The 24,863-nt window shown below is 44.8% G+C and overlaps 1 protein-coding gene across 2 annotated transcripts in view; it reads left to right on the top strand.

The window, feature by feature from the left end:
- Positions 1-4,147: 4,147 nt before the first annotated feature.
- TRIM33 (tripartite motif containing 33) overlaps positions 4,148-24,863 on the top strand; it is a 79,716-nt gene continuing 59,000 nt past the window's right edge. For both annotated transcript variants that reach the window (XM_066623615.1, XM_066623614.1), the window contains exon 1: positions 4,148-4,640. In XM_066623615.1, coding sequence (XP_066479712.1) covers positions 4,148-4,640 — 493 coding nt within the window. The remainder of the gene's footprint in view (positions 4,641-24,863) is intronic.

Here is a 24,863-nt window from a genome sequence, read left to right as displayed (position 1 = left end):
GTTCAACTGTCTTACTGAGGGCATCTTCAGCTGCATCAAGCACTCTTATGCCATGAGTGCTACAGCATTCTCCATCACCTGGAAAGTACTGGTTTTCATCACCAGATTTTAAAATGATTTTTCACTGTAGATTGGCACTGTTCCTGAGGTGGACCAAACCAGAATTGAAAAATATATGTAGCTTGAGTCCTGCTGCCACTTTCTACAATGTACTGTGGAAATTGTTTCTTTGGAGTCAAGTACTGAAAGTCTATCTCACTCCTGTTATAGGGGGAAAAAATATGCTAATTTAGGGCCCAATCCTATCCAAAGTTCCAGAACCAATGCAGCCACAATGCAACCCTTACATTGCAACAAATGCTCCCTTACATTAAGGAGACCTCCATGACTGCATTCCCACTGCAGGATGCAGTGCACCCCCTGTTGGCATGGTTGCATTGGTGCTGGAAAGTTGGATAGGATTGGGCCCTCACTCACTTGCAGGGCAAAAGTATGGAGTCAGTTTCTTTACATCATCCAAGGCATGCGGGAGGACACCAACTTTGCTAGTTTTTTAAATTGGCCTTGGATCTTGTTTCTCCTGTTGAGGAAACTTATGTTGCTTCTACAGATATCAAGATTGACAGTCATAATGCATCAGGGTGACATTTAAGACCATATCTTCCCATGAGTAGGGGTAGTACTAACAACTCAGATGCTTAAATATGCTCTCCAGATCTGTTCAGATTTGCAACCCACATCTGATCTGCATTTCAGAAACCTAAGCATTCTTTTTTTGCCTCTCTCTGGAATGATGCCCCATTTTTTGAATGCCCTTTGTAGAAAGGTTCAACTGGTACTCACCAGGTTTTAGCCTAGCATTTCAAGTGCCATGGTAGCACCAAGTCTAATATATTAAAAATAAAATATTGAAGTGAATAGGGACCCACCTAAAATTGGCTCGCAACCCACCTAGTGGGTCCTGACCCACAGTTTGAGAAACACTGCTGTGGTCTATCTGCTCAGCAGGCACTCCTAGTTTCCCTCCCTACGGTGGGTGATACAGTGTTAACAGAGGAAGGGGAAGATAGAAGCTCAGTAAAAGTATCACTTCTCCCAGTGATCTGCCCTTACACCTAGCTTCTAAGCATCACTTACGTTGGTGATCTGCACACATCCCTGGCTTCCTGCCATCAGGTTCCACTGCATCCAGGGAAATAAGAACAAAGGGAAGTCATAGAAGCTGGAGGGAGGGAGATAAAGAACAAAGGAAAGATAGCTGTGTGGCTCCTTCTTTCAACTGCACAGGTCTTCTATGACCAGCTGACAGGGAACAATGCTTGTAACCTGTGAAGGACTTTACCTCCATAACTCTGTCCAATTCCCTTTTAAATGCATTTAGGCCAGGCGCCATCAATGCATCCCGGGACAAGGAGTTCCACAGAGTAATTACAGACTGGTTAAAAGTAATATTGCCTTTTGTCTGTTCTTACTTTCCCATCATTCAATTTGAGTGTATGTCCTCTGGGAAGAGATAAAAATAATTTTCTTCTATACATCCCAATGCATAATTTTATATGTCTCAATCATGTCTCCCTTCAGATGCTTCCCCCCCCCAAACCGAAGAGCCCCTGAAGAGTCTTTCCTCATAAGGGAGGTGCCTCATCTCATTAAAAACTTGGGTTGCTCATTTCAGCCCCATTTTCAATTCTCCTGGTCTCCATTTATCTCCCTGCCCCAGTCCAGTGGACCAACTGCTTCTCAAATCTAACATATTTGAAAAAAAATTTATTATTTCCTTTAATGTTGCTGCTCATCTACCCCTCATAGTTTTTCTTAGCTTCCTATATTGCCCTTTTGCATTTCTTTTGTCACAATTCGTATTTCTTTTTATTCTCCTCATTAGGGCAAGTGCAAAATTAGGACAACTTTAGACAGTGTTGTCATCCATTTCAGGTGTTTAAAGGGCAACCTACAGCAACACTCCACCCTTTTCACAAGCAACAGTTTATGGCCAGTTGCACCCTGTTCCTTCAACATAGCATCACTGACTCCAACGCTGTCTTTAGAATATTACCAGTTTGTGTAGTTATAGCAAATGTGTATGCAGTACTTTGGCTGAAATCTGTAACATCAAGCAAAGAATAGCTATTGCCTCCTGTGTCCTGCATGCTGGTTCTTAATAAATGAAATCAAAGCAGGATTTATCTGTGGGGGTTTTTTTTTTTTGCCTCTTTGTACAACCTTATCATAATGAATCAATGATTTACAATATAGTAACTAGAATTGTTCTTAGTAGAGTCCAGCTAATTACAACTGCGGTGGCATTCATCCCAGTATGCACTAATTTGGGGTCTGATCCAGCCACATTTAAGTTGAATCTTAAACACACTTAGCTAAGAGTAAATCTCACTGAATTAGTTGGACTCATTTCTGAATAAACATGCAAAAGATGACACTGTGAATGATGTTTAAAGGCTCTCTTGATTTCAATGCCACTAAATTCAGTAGCATTGAAACATGCTTAGGTATGGCTGGATGAAGCCTCGACATTTTAGTGTGTGTGTGTGTGTGTGTGTGTGAAGTGTGTGTTGCATCCTTGGTGGGGGACAGACAACGTCCTGGAGGTATGTTCCAGGTAAGGGAACTGTTCCTTTGCCTGGACATAAGCTTTCATTGCCAAAGTGGGTCTACTTGGACCTGTGCCACCAATGTTGCTGGCCCAAGGCTGAGTGGATCCGGGAAGGCAGACTGAGTCTAGGAAGGGGGGATAGGCTATTGACAGTTCTGCCGGTGCTGCAATCATCCCCTCCTGAGCTTTGACACCCTCTCCCCACCCCAATTGTGGGTAGATGGGTCTGTCAGTTTGCATAAAGTGGAAATAGCTGGGAGATCAAACTTTTTGTACAAGGGTGTTTGTCAAAATGTGAAGATGTACTGATCTGCAATACCTGCAGACCCACAATTGGTTCCTTTAGACTTCTTGGAGCCAGATTATCTGTTCTACTAGTATATAGCTTTGCTTTTCAGTTTGGCTTTTAGAACTAAAATTGTATAATTTGGACCACTAATGCAGCAACAACACTGGTTGTCCATTTGTTTCCAGGCCCAATTCAAGATGCTGGTATTGACCTTTAAAGCCCTTCACAGTTTGGGTCCAGGTTGCCTGAGGGACTGCCAGCTCCCACACATTTGGGCCTGACCTCTTAGGACATCTGTGGGCGCTCTCTTTCAAGAGAATGGGCTAAGAATGTTTGGAATTAAAGCCTCAGATTCACAGAGCTCAGGCGACTTTCTCACCCTCTAGGGCCACCCTTTGTTTTCCTGAAGAAGAGGACCACAAAAAAAGAAATTTTCACCATATGGCTTGCTCCCTACCTACAGCCATGCCCCAATGTTCCTATAACAAGGACCTGTGATGGGTGGGGAGGCAGGTGAGGTCAGAGCCTCCCCACCAAAGTCCTTTGAAAAGCGCCACCACCGTGCGAGGTGCCCAAGACTTTATCCCAAGAGGGGTGGTAGTGCGAAAGCAAGCTTTCTCTGTAGTGGTACCACAACTATGGAATTCCCTATCAAGGGAACTAAGAAAAGCGGCGCTTTTCAAAGGACCCCAGTGGGGAGGCTCTGACCTCACCTGCCACCTTGCTTTGCTTTGTGGGTTGCTTAGTGGGTGCCTCACATAGTGGCAGTGCTGTTTAAAGGACTCCAGTGGGGAGGCTCTGCCTCACCTACCCCCACACCCACCGCACATCCCTTGCTCCTCTCCCCCCAGTGGTGCTGCCTCACACAGGCTCCTGCACAACCCCAGTGCCCCTCCAATCAGCCCCCACCAGGGCTCTCGAGGCTTCCACGCTGAAAGAGTCCCTTCTGCGCATGCGCAGCTGTTCTCTGCACCCCCTTGAGTGCGTGCGCGCACCCCAGCGGCCGTGCGCGCGCCTTCAGGCGAAGGGATTCAGTTTGCCATTCGACGGTTGGTCCACCACTATTCGCGCTCCCCTCCCCCTCTCTTGAAGAACACGCACACTCAGCCCCGCCCCCTCCCTGTCCCTCCGCGCTCCTCGCACTAGATGTGTGTCGGCGGCGCGCGCGCAAACTGATGCCGTGCGTGCGGGCGCATGCGCGGTGCTGTGCGTGAGGGAAGCGGGGAGTCGGGTTCAAAGGAGGAAATATGGCGGAAAACAAAGGAGGAGGAGGTGGTGGCAGCGGCGGGGAGGGAGCCGCGGAGGCCGGGCCGGCCGGGGGCGGCCCGGAGCCCGCCGCCGCCGCCACCTTCGCCGCGGCGTCCCCGTCCCCGCCGGCCCCCGCCGCCCCGCCCGAGGAGAGCGCGAGCCCCGCCGCGGTGGTCGTGGCCGCGGCCGCGGACAAGGGCCCGGGGGAGGCGGAGGCCGCGGCGCCGGCCGCGGGGGGCGCCGGCCCGGCCTCCGCCTCGGCCCCGGCGCCTCTAGGCCCCAGCCCCGCGCCGCCCGCCCTCTCCAGCGCCGCGCCGGGCCCGCTTTCGCTGCTGGACACCTGCGCGGTGTGCGCGCAGAGCCTGCAGAGCCGCGAGGCCGAGCCGAAGCTGCTGCCCTGTCTGCACTCCTTCTGCCGCCGCTGCCTGCCGGAGCCCGAGCGCCAGCTCAACGTGCCCGTGCCCGGCGGCGCCAACGGGGACATCCAGCAGGGTGAGTGGTGGAGGGGGCTCGTCGCTCTACTCTGCTCTGCTCTGGGGGTGGGCGCCTCCGGAGGGGCTGCTGTTCTGCAGCCGGGGTCGGAGCGTTGCCATGTTGCACGTTCCTGAACAGCCACGGCTGCGGCGGCCCAGATCCTGGTTGGAGGGACTCCGAAAATGCTTCTTTGTCCAGCATGCAGTTAACCTGTGGAACCCCTTGCCACAGGATGTGGAGATGGCATCTGGCCTGGATGCCTTTAAAAGAGGGCTGGAATGGTTTCTGAAGGGAAAGTCCATCACAGGTTACAAGCCATGACGACTGTATGCATCCTCTGGGTGTAAGAGGTAACCTGTCTCTGAATGCCAGGTGTGTGGGAAGGCACCAGGATGCTGGTCTCCTGTTGTCTGGTGTGCTCTCTGAAGCATCTAGTGAGCCACTGTGGGATACAGGAGGCTGGACTGGATGGGCCCTGGGCCTGAGCCAGTGGGACTCTTTTTATTTTCTTATGAACTGGAGCGAAGGCTTCAGGAAAGGAATCCTGTGGGTGAGTTGCCACAAGGCTGGTGTCAAGCGAAATAGACATCTGGATGTGGTGCATCAGAGCTGGATATGGTGTATTGTATCCCTTACCTTGGGCATTTTTCTGTGTAGTATCTAGTATACTGGGAGGTGTGCGGCCAAGAGACTGTAGCCTTGGGACACTGGAAGAGAACTATGTATCTAGGCTGCTTGTTGTAGTAAAAGCATATATTAGATGGGCTGTATGGAAGAGATTATCAAGAGATTACGTGGGTGGGAATTGTACAGGAGAAAGTGGGAAGGTTAGGGGACCACCCAGCTGGTTATCAACACTGTCCCAATTAGCTGTATTGGGAATTCAACAAACCCTTGAGAAATGAAAATCTGTAGCCTTGCTGGCTTTTTTTAAACGTAGAAACATTGGTTGCTAAAGATTGTTTTGCAAGCAAGTACATTGAATAACTTATTCAACTCATGACAGGTGGTAATGAGTACGAACGCTTCTAGATGTATCTATTATTTCTAATGAGCATGCAGGTGACAGTGCATTTTTATTTAATGCAATCTGTTCTTTGGTGATGCTGGCTTTGGCAGTAGTTCTGAATTGCTGTACTGCTGGCTTTCCCCTCCACTGCACCTGCTCCATTATTTTCAGTAGACCCACTTTGGGACAAGCCAAACACACTGTGAACCTGAGGAATGAAAATAGGGCCATTCATCACCAGCCCAAGAATTAATAACATGGAAGAAACTGAAAATGGTAGGTTTTTAAGGTGTGCGGAAAATGGGCTGGGCCTTTAATGTTTTATTGACTCCAGAGCCTTTCAGATACATAATACATAAACTTAGTTCAGTAATTTGTTCTTGCAACTTTTGAAGTACAGGTTTGCTGGATGTTGTGGAAAGTCATGTAGTCTTTAATAAAGTGGATGTGCATAAAACAGCAGACATTTCATTCTGTTTTGCTGTTTTAGTTAGGAACTACTACATATAAAGATTTTTCTATAAAAAGCATAGGGATACTCATGGAAACAGTATGTAGATCACCTGTGATGATTACCTGTGTGGGAGTTTTTTGGCTGCTTTTGTATATGCATGGTCATTGCAGTTAGTCATTATGTCTTATGTATTTTTAGGGAAACTTCATATTGTATAATGAACTTAACAAATAGAAAATTATCATCTAGTCACTTGAGGTGATCCAGGATTTTTGTGATTATCTTGAATAATTCAAAAGTAACAGTCGCTTATGAGACATATGGAAACAAAAACTATAATATCTAGCATTTCTACTGTGCTTACAGTGTTTGTGAAGTGCTTTGAATAACCAATCCTGTTATCCTTACAACAGCCCTACAAGGGTAGGTCAGTAATGTTTTCTCCATGTAGCAGATATAACTAGAGGTGAGAGAAAGTGGCTTGCAAGGCGATACCCTTTTCCTTCATAGCAGAAGCAACATTTTAACTGGGGACTTTTCTGAATCATAACTCAGTCTTTAGCCAATATGCTATACCAGCTAATAGAATGCATTATTTGCATTTTTGAAATACGCTTATTTTGTTTTTCTGTAATTGTGTGGGGTTGAAACTTTATAGAAATGGAAAACTTGAGATTTCTAGAAATGTGGTTACCACATGGCATGATCTAGATGGGATCAGAAATGTTGAGACCTACTAGCTGTTTTGCCTCAGCTTGATTTCAAATGGATGATGTTCTGAGGTATAAGGTTGAAGCACATAGATTTATAGTTGGATAAACACCAAGGCAGGACTAGCCTTTAGCAAGTCACTAAAGAGCTGTAGAGCTGTTTTGGAGGTGGAAAAGTTACACCCCATTTTTCTTTCTAGCAAAGGATCCATATTTTCAGCAGATGCAGTGTATGCATATATAAATAAATTCAGTACTTGTTGTGTGTCCTGTCATGAAGACCTAGCAATGAGAAAAGATGCGGTTTTTTCATATCTGCCCATTTTCTACTTGTTTAGAACCTCATAGAATTGGAAGGGACTTACAAGATCATCTCTCTGCCAAACCAGGCTACCCACAACTATAGCTTCCCCGATAGATGACTAGTTAGCTTATTCTCAAAGACCTGCAACAATGGAGAGTCTACCACCTTCCAAGGCACACTGTTCCACTGTCGATATGTTCATACCACCAGAAAGTTCTGCCTGACATTTAATTGAAATTTGTCATGTTAAACCCATTTGCCCTGGTCCTACCTGCTGGAACAACAGAGCAGGGCAGTCCAATCCTTTGGTGCCTGGCACCCAGAGGAATAGTGGGCCAAAATAGCTATTGCTGTATCCCACAGGCGCAGTGAAGCTGCCTTAGGTCTCCTTGGGAGAAGACGACGTTCTTCCTCTTCCCCTGAAGAAATCCCAGGCCCTGCAGTGGAGCTTCTGAAGTCTTCACTGGCTGTTTTGCTGGTGCAGACTTGAGAACTTCCGTGCAGGGCTTTTCAACCTGACATGAAGGATAGGAACTGGTGGAGGAGACCCCCACCTTCCCTCCTGGGCCGGTTCCTCCTCTGCCCCCAAAGCCCTCACTGCCACCTGGCAGTTGCACTCACCTCTGGGCATCTAGTGCTGGTTCCAGCTCTAACTGGTTCAGGGCTAGCACTCCCTCCTCCCGCCATAATCGTGCTTTACAGCATGTTGACGATACCTAGTGGAGCTGGAGCCCTTCACATTTTTTTATTATTTAAAAAATGTTTGCCCTGCCTTTTGGTAAATGGCACTCGAGATAGCTAGCATTATTAAAATGCATCTATATACAAAAATCTATAAAGCAACTGTTCACAAAATAGTTGAAAAATATGTCATCCCTTGACCTTGTCTTCTCCCAACCAAACATGCCCAGTGCCTTCAGTGTGTCCTCGTACAATGTAGCCTTCCACCTCACCATTCTTGTCGCCCCCTTCAGGACCCACTCCACTTTGTCAGTATCTGCCTTAATCTGTGGTTCCCTGAACTTGATACAATGTTTTTTCTGTCAGGAAAAAAAGTGACAACCCTAATATTGCCACTTGAAGTTGTTACACTTGATGTCCATAACTCTTACAACTGACTTAACTTGAAGTGGAACTTAAGTGGAAATAATGGTGTTGATAGACCTGTGGTTGATGGGGGGGGGGGAGAGGCTACCTTCCACATCTATGTTGAAAACTCTGATAAAGATTATTCTGTGGGAACCTTCTTGTAAAACCTTCTGCTCAATAATTCTTTAATGTTTTATAGCAGTGGGTCTCACGCATTTAGCACTGGGACCCACTTAGAATGAGAATCTGTCAGGACCCACGGGAAGTGATGTCATGACCGGAAGTGACATCATCAAGCAGGAAAATTTTTCGCAATCCTAGTCTGCAATGCTACCCACATTTACCCAAGAGTAAGTCCCATTGACTATCATTGTTAAAAGAATATACATAGTAGCTTGTTCAAAGTACAGGTCCGTAATATTTCCCGAAATGTAGTCACATACCATGGTAGCATCAAGTCTAATAGATTAAAAATAAAATATTGAAATGAATGGGGACCCACCTGAAATTGACTTGCGACCCACCTATTGGGTCCTGACCCACAGTTTGAGCAACACTGTTTTACAGCTCTAGTCTCCAGAAGGGAATCCCTGCCAGATGAGGTAGGAGTTGTGTTTTCTCTTCATTATGTAGAAATTAGGGAGAATACAGTTTTTGTTTATTTGAGATTTGGCTCACAAATTCCCTCATTACAATGAACGTGATTGTGATTAATTCTAAGGTGGACATGAATCTCAGTATAACTTTGAATTTGCTTTAGTCACAGTAATTTGATACAAAGCTAGAGTCTTATTCTAGACTGTGTTAAGAGAAACCCGCTGATTTAGAGCGGGGGTCTCTAAACATTTTGGCCGGAGGGCCGCATAAAATATCTGGCACAATGTCGAGCACCGTAAAAAAAATTAAATATGAAGTTCAAATATATTAGAGATGAAACTTAGATGAATGAATAAATGAATGGGCTCAAATGTCCAGGGCCTCTCCAAGCACAAACACAGCCCAAGAAATAAAGCACACTTAAATGGACCCCCATTCCCCCACCCCACAAGCACAACTCTGGTTGTGTTTGGACAACTGGGCCAGAGGCTCTCAAGGTGTCAGAGGCTGGCCGTGGGCCAGATAGAGGCTTGCCGTGGGCCGCATCTGGCCCCCGGGCTGGGGTTTGGAGACCCCTTATTTAGAGCATCAAGAGACTTGTTACAGGTGCAGTTTGTTTATGAATAGGTTGTTTAGCTTGCCTCTACCATCATTTTAGTTGAAGTAAATCTGTTTCTGGAAGTGCTGGTAGTTAAAGCTGATGAGGAAGTAGTAAAGCTGGTCCATGGTTTTTTGGTTCACAGGAGAGTAAAGTAAGCTGAACATCTATGGTCTTGTCAGCAGAAGTTCTATATAAGGTAGTTATTACAGTCTTAGGCCAATTCATTTTGCAGAATTACTATCTAATTCTTAAAAGCCTGTGGTTCAGTGTTGTCATTAGTTAACTCTGAGGCTGATTTAGCAGCATTTTAACAACTGTTTGTAGGAATACTAAACATTTCATTCAGACCTTAAGATTGGTCATTACTGTCATCAAGTTTGACAGTGTGCTAAACACAACACTGTGTGTGAAAGAATTGGAACAGGAGAGCTGCTTGCAGAATGTTGGGAGACTCCCCTGGAGCTGGTCGCCGGTATCTCAGTATGTTGCTGTCTTGTTAAGCAGTGGTGATGAACCATTCTCCAGAAAGGCGCTCAGCTCTGTAATTGTGACTCTTCACTTTTGAGTATTACATGGTGCAGTGTGACAATGTGATGTTATGTTATTGTGGCACAGCCTTCGTTGAGCCTCGGAAACTGATTCTACTTTTCTAAGGATGACATTTCAAACTTTGTGTGGTAAGTTAAGTCTGTATTGTCTAATTTCTTTTTGCAGTACGTGTAATCCTGTAGTCTTGTATGTGGATGACATATTGCATGTAATATCTATACCTGATTAACGCATCCTATTATGTATACCACATGTTTCACAAATGGTGTTTGTCTATGGGTTGGGTTACCTCTCAGTGTTGTAAAAGTAACAATTTAGGAAAGTAAACTATTATTCTTAATAACAAAGTTAATTCTTGTTTATGAAAACTACACAAACATTTGTCTCAGTTTTTGATGTGTTTTTGAAAAGTCCCACTATCACTTTGCATGTGAGTACTTTAGATGGAATGGTCTGCCCTGCTGAGATCTGTTGAATTTCTTTCACTTAACTCTATGGGTGAGTGCTGTTTTCACATGAGATGGGAGGACAAAGAATATTTGAAGAGCCCCTTTTTTCTCTGTCTGACCTGGGAAATGCAGGAAGGGGATTTTGCTAGCATTTGCATCCCCCTCCCCCATGTAGGAAGGAGTGCAGTCAACAACTAGTTGTCTGTGTGTGGTCAGCTGGGAAAAGCACAGTGCTATAGTCTCTTTTAAAAATTACACAAATGGCTGATAGTGGCAGGAAAAGAAAACATTTCTGCATTTTCGTCTTGACTTAGGGCAGTTAGTGCTTATTACAGGCATGTGGCAAATTGCAGTGCTGTTTGATGTATAGCAGTCTGATTTAAAACATAATTAAGACTAAGCTAACAATGTTTGAAAGTTTGTGTACACCACCTTTTCTTCTTAGGTGGCCATTGTTTCTATAGCGTCATCAGTGTGCATGGCATGCTTCATATAGAGTAAAATGACAGGTCTTGCTTCAAAGAGCTTGCTATCTAGATATTAATACAAGGAAGATAACAAAGGTTCTTTCTGTTCCTTAGATGAATCTGTGTTCAGGGCTCACCACCATATTTTGGAGCTAATACATGTTCTATTTGTCCTGACCTTGTACAGCAAGATTCTGGCTGCAGTCTTAATATTTTTCTGTTTTAGTATAGTTTGTTTGTATAGTTTGCATTGTTTTAGTGTAGCTGAAGTTGAGGCTTCCACCTTTTGCTTTTCTGTAAAAACCACTTGTTCCTTATTTTTCCGTAACTTCCCTTACCCAACCTGTCCTCTTTCAGGGTCCAGACTTCTGCATCAAACTGATAAGGTACTGCTGCCCCAGCTATCTCCACTCCACCTCTGATGGTATCCTGCTGGGCAGAGCAGTGCTGCACAATCTATGACCAAGTGCTACTTGTCATATTTTGGAGTACTACCAATGGTACTTTCACCACTGCCTCAAAAACTGTTTTAAGCTGGTCATTGTAAGCTGCTGTGGATCCTTTGTGGAGGATAGTAGGACACAACTTTTTTTTTACAGTAATTATTTATGATAAGGGGAAATGCTTATGGACCCACCTGGTACTGCCAGTTTCTCAAACTGAGTGTTTCCCCAATAATCCATTGTTAGTGTGCCATTAAATGCCTATGCCTTTCATTGTGAAATGTTAAGTTGCCTTTTTGCAGTTACTGACTACCACTAGTCCAGAGGTTTTCAAACTGGGGCATCGCGACGCCCCAGCCTGTGGGGTCTTGCCTCTTTCCCCTTAAGGGGCGGGGGCAGCCAGGAGACAGGGAGCAGGCAGCGGTGCGATCCCCAGGATTGTGCCACTCAGGGGGCTGCAGGGGCTTGACTGCACTTACCACAGCCTCCTGCAGCCTCCCAGGGGTGCGGGGAGCCCTGTGTGACTGTCTGCAGGGCTCCCCGAGGCTTCTAAAGTGAAAGTGGGGTGATTGCGCCCTGCCTCTGCTAAACCGGAAGCGGAGTGTGATCGCTCCACTTTCATTTCTCACAGAGCTGCAGGGGCTGGGGTGCACCTGCAGGGCTCCCCAGGTCAGGGAAAGTGAAAGTGGAGCGATTGTGCTCCGCTTCCGGTTTTGCGGCGGCAGAGCGCGATCACTCCACTTTCATTTTCCCTGACCTGGGGAGCCCTGCAGGTGCTCGCACAGGGCTCCCTGAGCGGCATGATCCTGGGGATTGCGTCGCTGCCTTCCCCCTGCCGCCTCCCTCCCCTCCCTTGCAAGAATTTACTGTGGGTTTCAAACTCCTGGAAAGTTTGAAAACTGCAGCACTAGTCTATTAAAGCAGTAGTGTTGGAGGAGGTTCTTTATATACTTAATCCTGCCTTGTAAATAAATCCATAAATCACCAAAGTAAAAGCTTTTGCTAGCTAGCTTGTAATACTATTATATTATGATCATAATAGATCATAGTACCATATGATCATGCATGGATTTAAAAAACATTTTGGGGAAAATTTCTTAATCACACACCCTTAAAAGTAATGGGTATGAAAATTCTTCCTCTAGGTTTAGAAGATTAAGGAAGTAAGAATAAACTTAAAAGAAGTTCCAACAGGCTAAAGAAAAAACAAATCCTCTCCCTCTTTTGCTCAAACTGAGCTGTGCAACCAACTTTATGCATGATTCTGAATGGAGCATAGAATTGTGCATAGGATTGCAACCAGACTATGTTTATTTGGGAATAAGTTTTACTGAATTTAGTGATATCTATTTCCAACTAAGTATGCACAGGCAAGGGTTTACAAATTTAGTCATTCTGTTGACTACTCCTTCCATTTTACTTCAGATGGACTTTCCTTTTTCTTATCTTGGACTTCACAGTACGCCTTGGAGGCATCCTGGATGAGGTTGTGACCCATCCTTAAACCTGGGGAAGAGGCAGAGCTTTCACATTGTCTTCCATTTTGAAACGGTATCATCTGCATCTCAAGTCAGGATGGATGACCAGATGTCATAAGGGCAAAAGAGGACAAGGCACCCCAAAATGTAGGATAGCCAAGAGAAATTTAAGACATTTCAAAATAGAAGCTAAAAACACTTGTATATTGATTCCATGTGGTTAAATTAAACACTATATTAACTTTAAAACTATTACATATAATTTATTAAATATAGTGTATTAATTACAGGAAAGCTGTGCGCTGCCTGCAGGGGCTTGCTCACAGGGAAAAGGAGAACATTTAAGTGCTTCTCCAGAACACAATGCTAAAAAAGAGGACATGTCCAGGAAAAAGAGGATGTCTGGTCACACTGTCTCAGGTGCATTATGACACAGGGTACAAGGTCTCCTCCTCCCTCCCCTATGCATGCCAGAAAACTTGAGGCTACCTCAGATAATTTGTGATATTTATGCCTTGCTTTTCAGCCAGGATGATTGTAAACTACTTCAGGCAATTAAAATTCAACTCAGATATATTTAATATTAATTTTTAATCTTAACCTCACTGTGTGTACCTGCAGTTGTCCGCATTCATCCCTTCCTGTTTTTTCTTCTTTCTCTGTTTTCCCCAATTGTCTGTCCTATATTTTAAAGTAGTTGGGACCAGAGACTGGTTGCCTTTTGTGTGTAACTTTGTAAGTTGCCATGTGCATAGATGTGCTAAATTATATAAATTATATATAACTATATGAATATAAAATTATATAAACTATATACATTATTATTGTCATGGGATATATGTATGGTAGTGTGTTCTGCCCTCTCACAGATGATTATATAATCCAATATATTATTCCTTCCAGAGGGAGTGAAACAAGAGAGCTGGAAAGCCAGTTAAAGTTTGTATTCCTGTATATAGGAATGAGCTCTATCTTAAATTTTATACATATAATTATTCATAGCTGAACTTGCAGTTCAAGATTCCCCCTACAAAAGGGTTTGGTTCCAGTTGATAGGCTCTTCCCTAGAACTTATTTTCAGTGCTGAGCGTCAGTAACCTTATGAAACCCAACACAACTTGGTTGTTAATGTGTGGGCACTTAAAGATCATGTATTGCTGAATTGGCTGTGGACATGGGATTGTTTTTCTTTAAAAAAAAACAAAAATCCAGGGTGAAGATTAAATTGCAGAGTTGAGACCTGATCTGTCCTGGTTGGTTGTGGGCAATTTATACTTGTATGATCTAGTACAAGTTGGTAACATACAGGCCTGACTAAATTTGTCTGAAGTATTAAGAATAAAGAAACATGAAATTAGTTGTACAGTACTTGCAATAATCTGTATCTTTGACTTTGTATCTGTGCCAGTTTCATTTAGAGAGCCTTGGTGGTAGTTTACCATTATGAAGTTCAACATCAGTTACTAATATGTTCACTTGCCGCATTGTTTTTTACTATCTTTCCTGAAAAAGTTGTGCACTCAGTTAGAAGTGGTATGTTAGGTGGGATGATATTGCCTGTTCCCCTGTTTGAAGAAACTTGCAGTCTTTTGAGTACCTAGAATGCTTCATTAGGCAGGATGGAAAACTATTCAGTTAGTATTGTTATGTTATATATTGTTACTATTAAAAGTAATTATTTTAATTGTTTTTATTGTATACATCAATATTTTAGTATTGTTTTATCTTTAAGCTGCCTTGTGTGCCCTTAGTGGGTTAGAATGGCAGGGTATAAATTCTATAAATAAATATTCAATAAAGGGAGAGCAAAGTTGGATACAAATGCAAATATCTTTTCTGGTGATGGTAAGTATGACCATCTTTTCAATTTATAATGTGTTTAACAGAAAGATAGACTGTAGTTCTTAAAACAATTTTTCTCTTTGTCCCTCTCTCCTCTGTTTTATCAATTTATCTCCCAGGCCCATCTTTCAGAACTCTTATGCACAAATTCTGAATGTAAACAGTAATTTATTTCATTATTCTCCATAGTTTGCACAAACTTCCATTAATAAGGATGGTATATGTTCCTCGGTGAGTAGGATCACTACATTCATACACAATGCAATATGCATTTGTTCCTGTATTGTTGTTTTTTTAAAAAAATTGTTTGAAAGGGAACCCTAACACAACTGTGTGCCAAAAATAGCAATATGGTCAGGCTGCACAAGGTTAGGCATTAGCAATGAACTCTGCAGCTTAACCAAATCCACAAGTGAAGACTTGTTAGCATCTTTTAAGTTTATAACTTTATTAAAATTTTACATTCAAGTAAAATTTGATGCATTGCAACATCATTGAAAATGTGTCTTGAGCAAGTAAAACAGTGTGGCATTTGATGATAAGATTAATATTTCAGGCATTTCATGATAAGATTAATATTTCAGGCATCTTCTCTATTCATGCCACTTAAAAATATTCAGCTTTGGTCATGTGCTTGTTTTTCAGTAACATTGTATCATTTAACAGAAATGAAGTTTTAAAGTAATAAATGTGAAATCTCATACTTTTTTACAAATCTTGAGTGAAAGATAATGAGCTGCAGAACTTGAGAGACATGTAAGATGTGTAGTGTAAACCGTTTTGAGAAAATTGTTTGGATTTTGTTAGATACCATATCTGCTGTGGATCTTTCCAAAAGTCACATATGTAAGTTTTATCTCCCTTTTCCATGCTCCATGGAGGAAATGGGTCATTTGTTTCTCTGGTGAGTGACTTTTGCAATTGGCACCAACAGTGTGTCACTGCTACCTCCTGCAAAAACTCATCTAGAAGGAGAGCAACTCTTCTCTCTTTCTTTCCTTGGTGGAAAGGAGAGTAGAATTGTTTGCTTCAGTTGGTTTTATAGAAGAGGCAGCAGTGAGGCACCACTGGTACTCTTTGCAAAACCTTAACTTGCAGGAGAGATAAAGTACTGCTTTTCTTTTCGTGTATGGAAAATGGGGAAAAAATGGAGAGTCAGTTTTTCTCCTGTAGGTTGACCTGTTGCACAAAGCATCAGGCCAACACCTCACTGCTTATGCAACAACCTAATGGATAGGAGGAAAACAGTCCTCACTTTTTCTGTTCTCAATTGAGGAATGAATGAAATTTCTTCTTTCATTTGGTTTTTGCAGGAGATAATATACAGGTGATACTCATTACCTCATCTGTAAAAACCTAATAGGAAGGAAAATATCTGCTTTCATGGACAACAGAAGATAGTGCCTGCCCCCAAGTTGAGCTTTTGCAGTATGTTAAAGCAATATTTGCTGCTGCCATTTCATGCAAAATCTCAACTGGAAGGGAAAGAAACCATTGCTTCCTTTCTCCATGGAGAACTTGAGAGGGGAAGGGTTGAGGTAGATTTTCTCCCTTTCCATTTGTTGCAAGGTCAAAAGCAAGGTCAAAAGCTATTTGTGCTGCTTGCGTGTGCTGGGGGTGGGCGCTGCATGGGAGAAATCGCGGGATGTTTGAATGCCGCTGGAGAGCATGTCTACTCGGCAGTAAATCCCATCAGACTCTCAGTGGGGTTTACTCCCAGGAAAGTGTGGATCTGATTGGGCTGGGAGTGTGCTTGGGATGGGGGGGGGGCTGGCACTGCAGGGGAGAAGTCCCAGGGATGCTTGAATGCAGCTGGAGAGCATGTCTACTCAGCAGTAAGTCCCATAGAGTCAGTGGGTCTTACTCCCAGGAAAGTGTGGGTTGATTGGGCTGTGAGTGCTCCATTTTGAAGGCGGGCACTGCAGGGAAGAACTCATGGGATATTTGAATGGGGAGGAAACCTACTGCTTTTGCTTGTTGGGGTTGCTGGCAGAGAGGGAGGAAGATGGGGGTCCGTTTGTGAAGGAGGAAATATACACAGCTCTCTGCCTGGTTCTAAGTTTGTTTGGTGCTCGGTGCAGGCTGGGGGAGGGGGGGACTGAGAGAGGGAGACAGGCAGCTCCCTTCTCTGTGAATGAGGAGAAACAAACTCCTGTCCCGAGGGGGCAGGTGCCCACCAGATCCCTGACTGATTGTGTTCTTTTGCTGCTGCTTGTTGCCAGGATGGGGGGGGGGGGAGGGAGAGAGAGAGAGTAAAAACATGCTCCTGCATGGCGGGGAAAGGAGCCCATGCTTACTCTTCTTAAGTTTGTTCTGTACTTTTCCCTAGGAAGAGGTGTGTTATATGTGTCAGGAATTATTTTAACAACTCCCCCTCTTCTGGATCTCATGTGTATTATAAATAAGCTCATTAAAATTAGTTCATTCATACAAGTTCCGTCTCTAATATTCATTTATGTAAATTTATTCAAATTTGAAATGTAAATCCCCGCCCCTGACACAGTGTCAGAGACATGATGTGGCCCTCCTGCCAAAACGTTTGGACACCCCTGCTCTAAGGCTAGGGTTCCCAACCCATGGGCCATGGACCACTGGTGGTCCACAACGTCTCTGGTGAAAAAAGAAAAAAATGCCCTTCCAGGCAGGAAAAAAGCCTCTGCAGCGCCAGCAGCCAATCAGAGCAGCTCAAAGCCAATCAGAGCATAGACTTTCTCCTGCTTCCCCCCTCCACCTCCCTTCCCTCCTTGTCTGTCAGTGCCCAGACAAGTGAAAGAGTGAAGCACAGGCGCGTTTGTGCAGCCTTGTGGTTCAGCTGCATGCAGAGGAGAGGTGCCCTGCCGCCCATTGCCTCCAGCCTACTGCCTCCATTCCTTGACCCTGTGTCTTCAGGTGAGCCCTGGCAGCCTGGTTTTTCAGGAGTCAGATCAGGACTCCAGCCGGCCTGGGAAGTCCCTTTTGCCGTTGGGCGGGTGGGGGGGACTGAGGAGGAGGAGGGACCAGAGGGAGAGGAGGAGGGGGGCCAGAGGGGGGGAGGAGGAGGAGAGTGGCCTGAGAAGGGAGAGGAGGAGGAGGAGGAGGAGGAGCTGGCTGGCTGTGGGGGGGGGGTTTCCCTAGGAGTGGGTTTCTCTGGATGTGATTTCCCTGGGAGTCCGGACTCCAGCTGGCCAGGGAACACAGAGGAAGGGAGTTGGAGGCAGTGTGGCAGCAGGAGAGGGGAGAAACAATATGCTCAACCTCCAGCCCTGGTACCCCCTCCCCAGTTGGCAGGATTGGTCCCCTTGGATGTGCTCTTCTAATGCCCAGGGGTGGAGCAAGGGATCCAGGCAACCTGGTTGTTGCACCCCTTTTGGAGAGGGAAACATAAGAACATAAGAACATAAGAACAGCCCCACTGGATCAGGCCATAGGCCCATCTAGTCCAGCTTCCTGTATCTCACAGCGGCCCACCAAATGCCCCAGGGAGCACACCAGATAACAAGAGACCTCATCCTGGTGCTCTCCCCTACATCTGGCATTCTGACTTAACCCATTTCTAAAATCAGGAGGTTGCGCATACACATCATGGCTTGTACCCCATAATGGATTTTTCCTCCAGAAACTCGTCCAATCCCCTTTTAAAGGCGTCTAGGCTAGACGCCAGCACCACATCCTGTGGCAAGGAGTTCCACAGACCGACCACGCGCTGAGTAAAGAAATATTTTCTTTTGTCTGTCCTAACCCGCCCAACACTCAATTTTAGTGGATGTCCCCTGGTTCTGGTATTATGTGAGAGTGTAAAGAGCATCTCCCTATCCACTCTGTCCATCCCCTGCATAATTTTGTATGTCTCAATCATGTCCCCCCTCAAGCGTCTCTTTTCTAGGCTGAAGAGGCCCAAACGCCGTAGCCTTTCCTCATAAGGAAGGTGCCCCAGCCCCGTAATCATCTTAGTCGCTCTCTTTTGCACCTTTTCCATTTCCACTATGTCTTTTTTGAGATGCGGCGACCAGAACTGGACACAATACTCCAGGTGTGGCCTTACCATCGATTTGTACAACGGCATTATAATACTAACCGTTTTGTTCTCAATACCCTTCCTAATGATCCCAAGCATAGAATTGGCCTTCTTCACTGCCGCCGCACATTGGGTCGACACTTTCATCGACCTGTCCACCACCACCCCAAGATCTCTCTCCTGATCTGTCACAGACAGCTCAGAACCCATCAGCCTATATCTAAAGTTTTGATTTTTTGCCCCAATGTGCATGACTTTACACTTACTGACATTGAAGCGCATCTGCCATTTTGCTGCCCATTCTGCCAGTCTGGAGAGATCCTTCTGGAGCTCCTCACAATCACTTCTGGTCTTTACCACTCGGAAAAGTTTGGTGTCATCTGCAAACTTAGCCACTTCACTGCTCAACCCTGTCTCCAGGTCATTTATGAAGAGGTTGAAAAGCACCGGTCCCAGGACAGATCCTTGGGGCACACCGCTTTTCACCTCTCTCCATTGTGAAAATTGCCCATTGACACCCACTCTCTGCTTCCTGGCCTCCAACCAGTTCTCAATCCAGGAGAGGACCTGTCCTCTAATTCCCTGACTGTGGAGTTTTTTCAGTAGCCTTTGGTGAGGGACCGTGTCAAACGCCTTCTGAAAGTCCAGATATATAATGTCCACGGGTTCTCCCGCATCCACATGCCTGTTGACCTTTTCAAAGAATTCTATAAGGTTTGTGAGGCAAGACTTACCCTTACAGAAGCCATGCTGACTCTCCCTCAGCAAGGCCTGTTCGTCTATGTGTTTTGAGATCCTATCTTTGATGAGGCATTCCACCATCTTACCCGGTATAGATGTTAGGCTGACCGGCCTATAGTTTCCCGGGTCCCCCCTCTTTCCCTTTTTAAAAATAGGCGTGACATTTGCTATCCTCCAATCTTCTGGTACCGTGGCCGTTTTGAGGGACAAGTTGCATACCTTAGTCAAGAGATCTGCAACTTCATTCTTCAATTCCTTAATAACCCTTGGGTGGATGCCATCAGGGCCCGGTGACTTATTGATCTTTAATTTATCAATGAGGTCTGAAACATCTTCTCTTTTAACCTCTATCTGACTTAACTCCTCGGTTAGGAGGGGCCGTTCGGGCAGCGGTATCTGCCCGAGGTCTTCTGCCGTGAAGACAGATGCAAAGAACTCAAAGAAACAGGCAGCATCTCTGCTGTCTTACTGCAAGCTGCCCACCTGGGGAGAAGCAATTCCAGAAGTTGCAGAACAGTCACCACCATAGCCAAGTACAGCAGGTGTAACCCCTGACTTTTGCTCCTCAGAGAGCAGCAGCAACTTTGTCCATGGGGAGCCCTCCCCCACCCCATACTTGGCCAGTTCCCCTATCTCCTCAGATTGCAATCCTATGCATGCTTACCTTGGAGTAAGCCCCATTAAATATAATGGGACTTACTTCTGCGTAGGCATGCCTAGAATGGGTCTGTTAGTCTCACTGTGGCTGTGATGGACTTCTCCAGAAATTTCTCCAGTCCCCTTTTAGAGGCATCTAGCCTAGACACCATCATCACATCTTGGGGCAAGCAGTTGCACAGACTAATGGCAGAGTAGGCAGCTGTTGTTTTGTGTGGCTGCAGCCTACCTATAGGCTTGCTCACACTCTCTTAGCTCCAACCAAAGTAGTCCACAGCTAGAGCATGACAGAAATTAGAACAGGAAGTGAAGAGAGGCTCCCCCCCCCAAAGACCTTGCAGTGCACACCAAAAGGACTTTTCTTCCTGAGACATGCAGCAGCCATTCTGAGATGTCGCTCTGAGCTGGTGCTTCTTCTTCAGGACCGACCTGCCTAAATTGTGTTGAACACATTCCTAAGGACTCTGGACTCACAAGTGGGGGGAGCAGGGCCAGGGCTGTGTAACAAAAGGAACTGTGGAGGGATGTGTGTGCTTTTTGTTGGCTCATTTAACTACCTTGCATGACTTGTCTATAATCCCCTTGTACTTACCCTCTCCCTTTTTGAGGTGTTTTTGCACACTTAAAAGAGGCAAGGGCTGTGCGTAATGTGGTCTGGTGTGGGGAAAAAGAGACTGGATTGAATTGGGTGGGTATGAAAACCTCTGAGTTGGGGGGGGGAATTATTTTGTGTTCCATGTTTCCAGACTCACAAAAAGAGTCTGGTCCAACAAGAAGCTGACGGAACATACCATGATCCAGGTCTACAGAGCTTGTGCCCTGAGTACACTTCTGTACTGCAGTGAGTCATGGACTCTTTGCTCACAACAGGAGAGGAAACGGAACGCTTTCCACATGCGTTGCCTCCGACGCATTCTCGGCATCACCTGGCAGGACAAAGTTTCAAACAACACAGTCCTGGAACGTGTTGGAATTCCTAGCATGTATGCACTGCTGAAACAGAGACGCCTGCGTTGGCTCAGTCATGTCGTGAGAATGGATGATGGCCAGATCCCAAAGGATCTCCTCTATGGAGAACTCGTGCAAGGAAAGCGCCCTACAGGTAGACCACAGCTGCGATACAAGGACATCTGCAAGAGGGATCTGAAGGCCTTAGGAGTGGACCTCAACAAGTGGGAAACTCTGGCCTCTGAGCGGCCTGCTTGGAGGCAGGCTGTGCAGCATGGCCTTTCCCAGTTTGAAGAGACACTTGGCCAACAGACTGAGGCAAAGAGACAAAGAAGGAAGGCCCATAGCCAGGGAGACAGACCAGGGACAGACTGCACTTGCTCCCAGTGTGGAAGGTATTGTCACTCCCGAATTGGCCTTTTCAGCCACACTAGATGCTGTTCCAGAACCACCATTCAGAGCGTGATACCATAGTCTTTCGAGACTGAAGGTTGCCAAAAAAATGTATTCCATGTAAACCCAAGACTTTCACAGCTAGTGTAGCAAATGCACAACCATCACAACCATCACATTAATTATTAAATAATCTTATGTATTACAAATTTAATTGTATTTTTTGTGTGCGAGGGTGGGGGGGTTGCATGTGGTTCCCGCCATCTCCAAATTTTGCCTTAGTGGTCCCTGAGTTCCTAAAGGTTGGGAACCACTGCTCTAAGGCAATGTTGTGGAACCTTGGTTTTAAAGAACATTTTGCAATTTCTGTGGATTGTTGGCCAGTTCTGAACAATTCTTGTTCCCATATTGTTGGTTGCTAGCTCCCTAAATGCAACTAGGATCTTGTATGCTTCCTTGAGCATAGTTCTGCTGTTTCCAGAACAAATGAGAAGTTGTCATTTTTTCCTATATTTTTACTTACTCTTCCCACAGTGCTATTTTAGGATTTCCATATTGATGTATAGATGGCCTGTGTAAATGAAAAAGAGATAGCAATATCAAAGTTTTGTGACCTTGGAGGTCATCTAGTCCAACTCCCTGTTCAGTTCAGGCAACTGCGGCATACCAGGCAGGTGGCCATCCATCCTCTCCTCGAGAACCCCTAGAAAGGGAGATTACATAGCTGTTTAAGGCACACTGTTCCAGTGCTGGTCACTTCTCACTTTTCAAGAAATTATTCCTCCTATCTAGCCTAAATCTACTCCCCTGTACTTTCAACCCATTGAGCCTAGTCCTGCCCTCCAGGATCACAGGAAACAACTCTATGACAGCTCTTCAGATAGTTGGAGACAGCTATCTTTATTTATTTATATGCTGCCTTTCCCACACACAAGGCAACTAGCAACATGTCAAAAAATGAATGCAAGTATAAAACATTGTTAAAATTATACATTCAGAAAATAGCAAAATTAAAACAGCCCATGGCATAAAAGGAAGCCCTAGCGCACATAAAACCAAGAATAAAAACAACAAAATCCTGTGCATAAAAGCAGCAGCATGAAATGCATCATAAAAGCACTGACAGTGTGCAATAAAAGGTAGTGCAAGCCAAATGCAAGAAAAGTAGCAATAAAGATGGCAATAAAAAGGCAGCACACTGCAATAAAATATGAGTTCCAGTGTACTCCCCCAACTACAAAAAAAAAAAAACCCAATCAGAAAAGTGTTTTACTCTCAATAGAACACTATTAGGGGAAGGCAGATCTTAAGTCACCAGCAAGAGGTTCCATAACTGCAGTGCCACTATAGAGAAGTCCCCACTTCTTGTTGCCTCCTAGTTTCCATGAGGGTGGCATGCATAGGAGGGCCCTCTTGGAAGATCTCGGGAAGTGGGCTGGAATATATGGAAGAAGATGGGCTTAACGAGTGGTTCTGAAGCTAGGGTATTGCGACGCCCTGGGCCAGAGAGCCCTGGCCTCTGCCCCCTTAAGGGGTGAGGGGGAAGGCAGTGATGCGATGCGCTAGATTATGCCCCTTTGGAGGGGCGCCAGGGCTTGCTTCCACTTACCATAGCTTGTAGCATCCTCCCGGGGGTATGGGGAGCCCCTGTGCCAGCCTCCACAGGGCTCTCCAACATGGGGAGACTGTCAAAATCGTGATCACAACCACTTCCAGTTTCACGAACACAAAACTAGAAGTCACGAATGCAATTTTGAGGGTCTCTGCAGTGTGGGGAGCCCTGCAGATGCTGGTGCAGGGGCTCCCCACACCCCTGGGAGGCTGCTGCAGGCTATGGTAAGTGGCAACAAGCTCCTGCACCTCTCCAAACTGGTGTGTTCTAGTGCATCTCATCACTGCCTTCTCCCCACCCCTGCACACACTACAGCTCAAACTCTCCCTGAAAGTGAGAGGTGATGGTTAACATCACCTTGCTAAAACCAGCACCTTGAATTGAGGCTGTAAATGAAGCAATAGCCAGCGTAGCCACTGCAGTGGCAATTCAATAAAGTCAAACTGCTGAATCCCAGTAACAACATAATTTTATCTCTCCTTAGCCTTCTCTTCTTTTGGCTAAACATACCAAGCTCCTGTCAACCATTCCTCATAGGACTTGTTTTCCAGACCTTCTCACCATCTTAGCTGCCCTCCTTTGAACCTGTTCGAGTGCATCAGTGTCTCTGAGGATCTCCCTGGAGGGAGCCAGTCAGTGAGGCAATGCCACCTTCCCCTGGCTAGAGTGTAATCCCATTTCCAGCAGTGGGAGGTGATTGGTGCGACGCATTATCAGAAGTGAAGCTAGTGGGTCCAACTTCTTGGTGAGTTGCCAGAAGATAGATCTCTTATCCTTGGCTAGGAATAGCAACACCAAGTATCATGCAGGCCAGGTAAAGAACTTCTTTGGGTCGTGTGTTTGATACCCCTGCTATCAAACATACGATTTGATATACAAATCTAGGGATTTGAACACTTGCTATTGTGTTATGCTGTCATTAATGAACACTTATAATTTCTCTTATCCTCTTCAGAGGTGTTAGAAGAAAATAAAATCAAAAGATGAATGTTAAATCTACAGAACTAAAAATAGCCTCTTATAGGTGAAGGGATGCAGAGCATCTGTGGCTTACTTTATTGTAGGTTTAATATTTCTAATACTATGAATTGTCTCACTTGCCTTTTCTAATACCTGATTGTGCTTCTCAAAATATATCATTGGCAATATCTTCAATATGCCCAGGTAGTATCTGGCATTGATTTTGCTTGGTATGACTAAGACAAATTGATCAGTAAATGGAGAAAAAAATGATTTTTTTTTCTCCTTATATGAATAGTATTCCATATAGTTATCCAGAGTGAAATGACCAGGACTCAGTATTTGAAATAAACAGTCTTTGCCTCAATCCACCGAGAGAGAGCTGTTTTACAGAAGCAGCTTTCCACTTACAGTATAACTAATAAGGAAGGAATATGTAAGGATAGTATGTACACTAAATCAACTGTTTTGGAAGCAAACATAATGTTCTATGCAGCACACTAGTATTTTGATAATACAGTACTTGATCCTGTATTTCTAGTATGTTGCAACTCTGCAAAATAGTTTGACAGTCTTCATTGTATGTCATAATTGGTACCTGATAAGATTAATTTATTCTATTCTTATATGCAAATATTAGATTTTGTAGTTACCTGGTCTTGATTAGTTGCTGGCTGGCTGCAGATTTGTTTGGCTGTTGGTGGCTTTTACTCTCACTTTTAGAAGTCGTTTAATGTAGATGTCTTTTTAAATTATATTGTAAAAATAATTACAATAATACAATGTAAATATGTATTAACTTTATTGTGAGCTGTTTTGGGTTACCTGTTAGGGCAGTGGTTCCCAACCTTTAGGAGTTGGTGGGCTACTGAGACAAAAACTGGAGTTGGGGTGGACTGCATGCAACCAGGGTCTCCAAGAGGAATTTTATCAGGGTGTACAAT

Source organism: Tiliqua scincoides, chromosome 4 (genome assembly GCF_035046505.1).
Source record: "Tiliqua scincoides isolate rTilSci1 chromosome 4, rTilSci1.hap2, whole genome shotgun sequence".
Taxonomy (NCBI): Eukaryota; Metazoa; Chordata; class Lepidosauria; order Squamata; family Scincidae; genus Tiliqua; species Tiliqua scincoides.
Note: the sequence above shows the minus strand (reverse complement) of the source record. Positions and strands in the feature narration are given on the sequence as shown.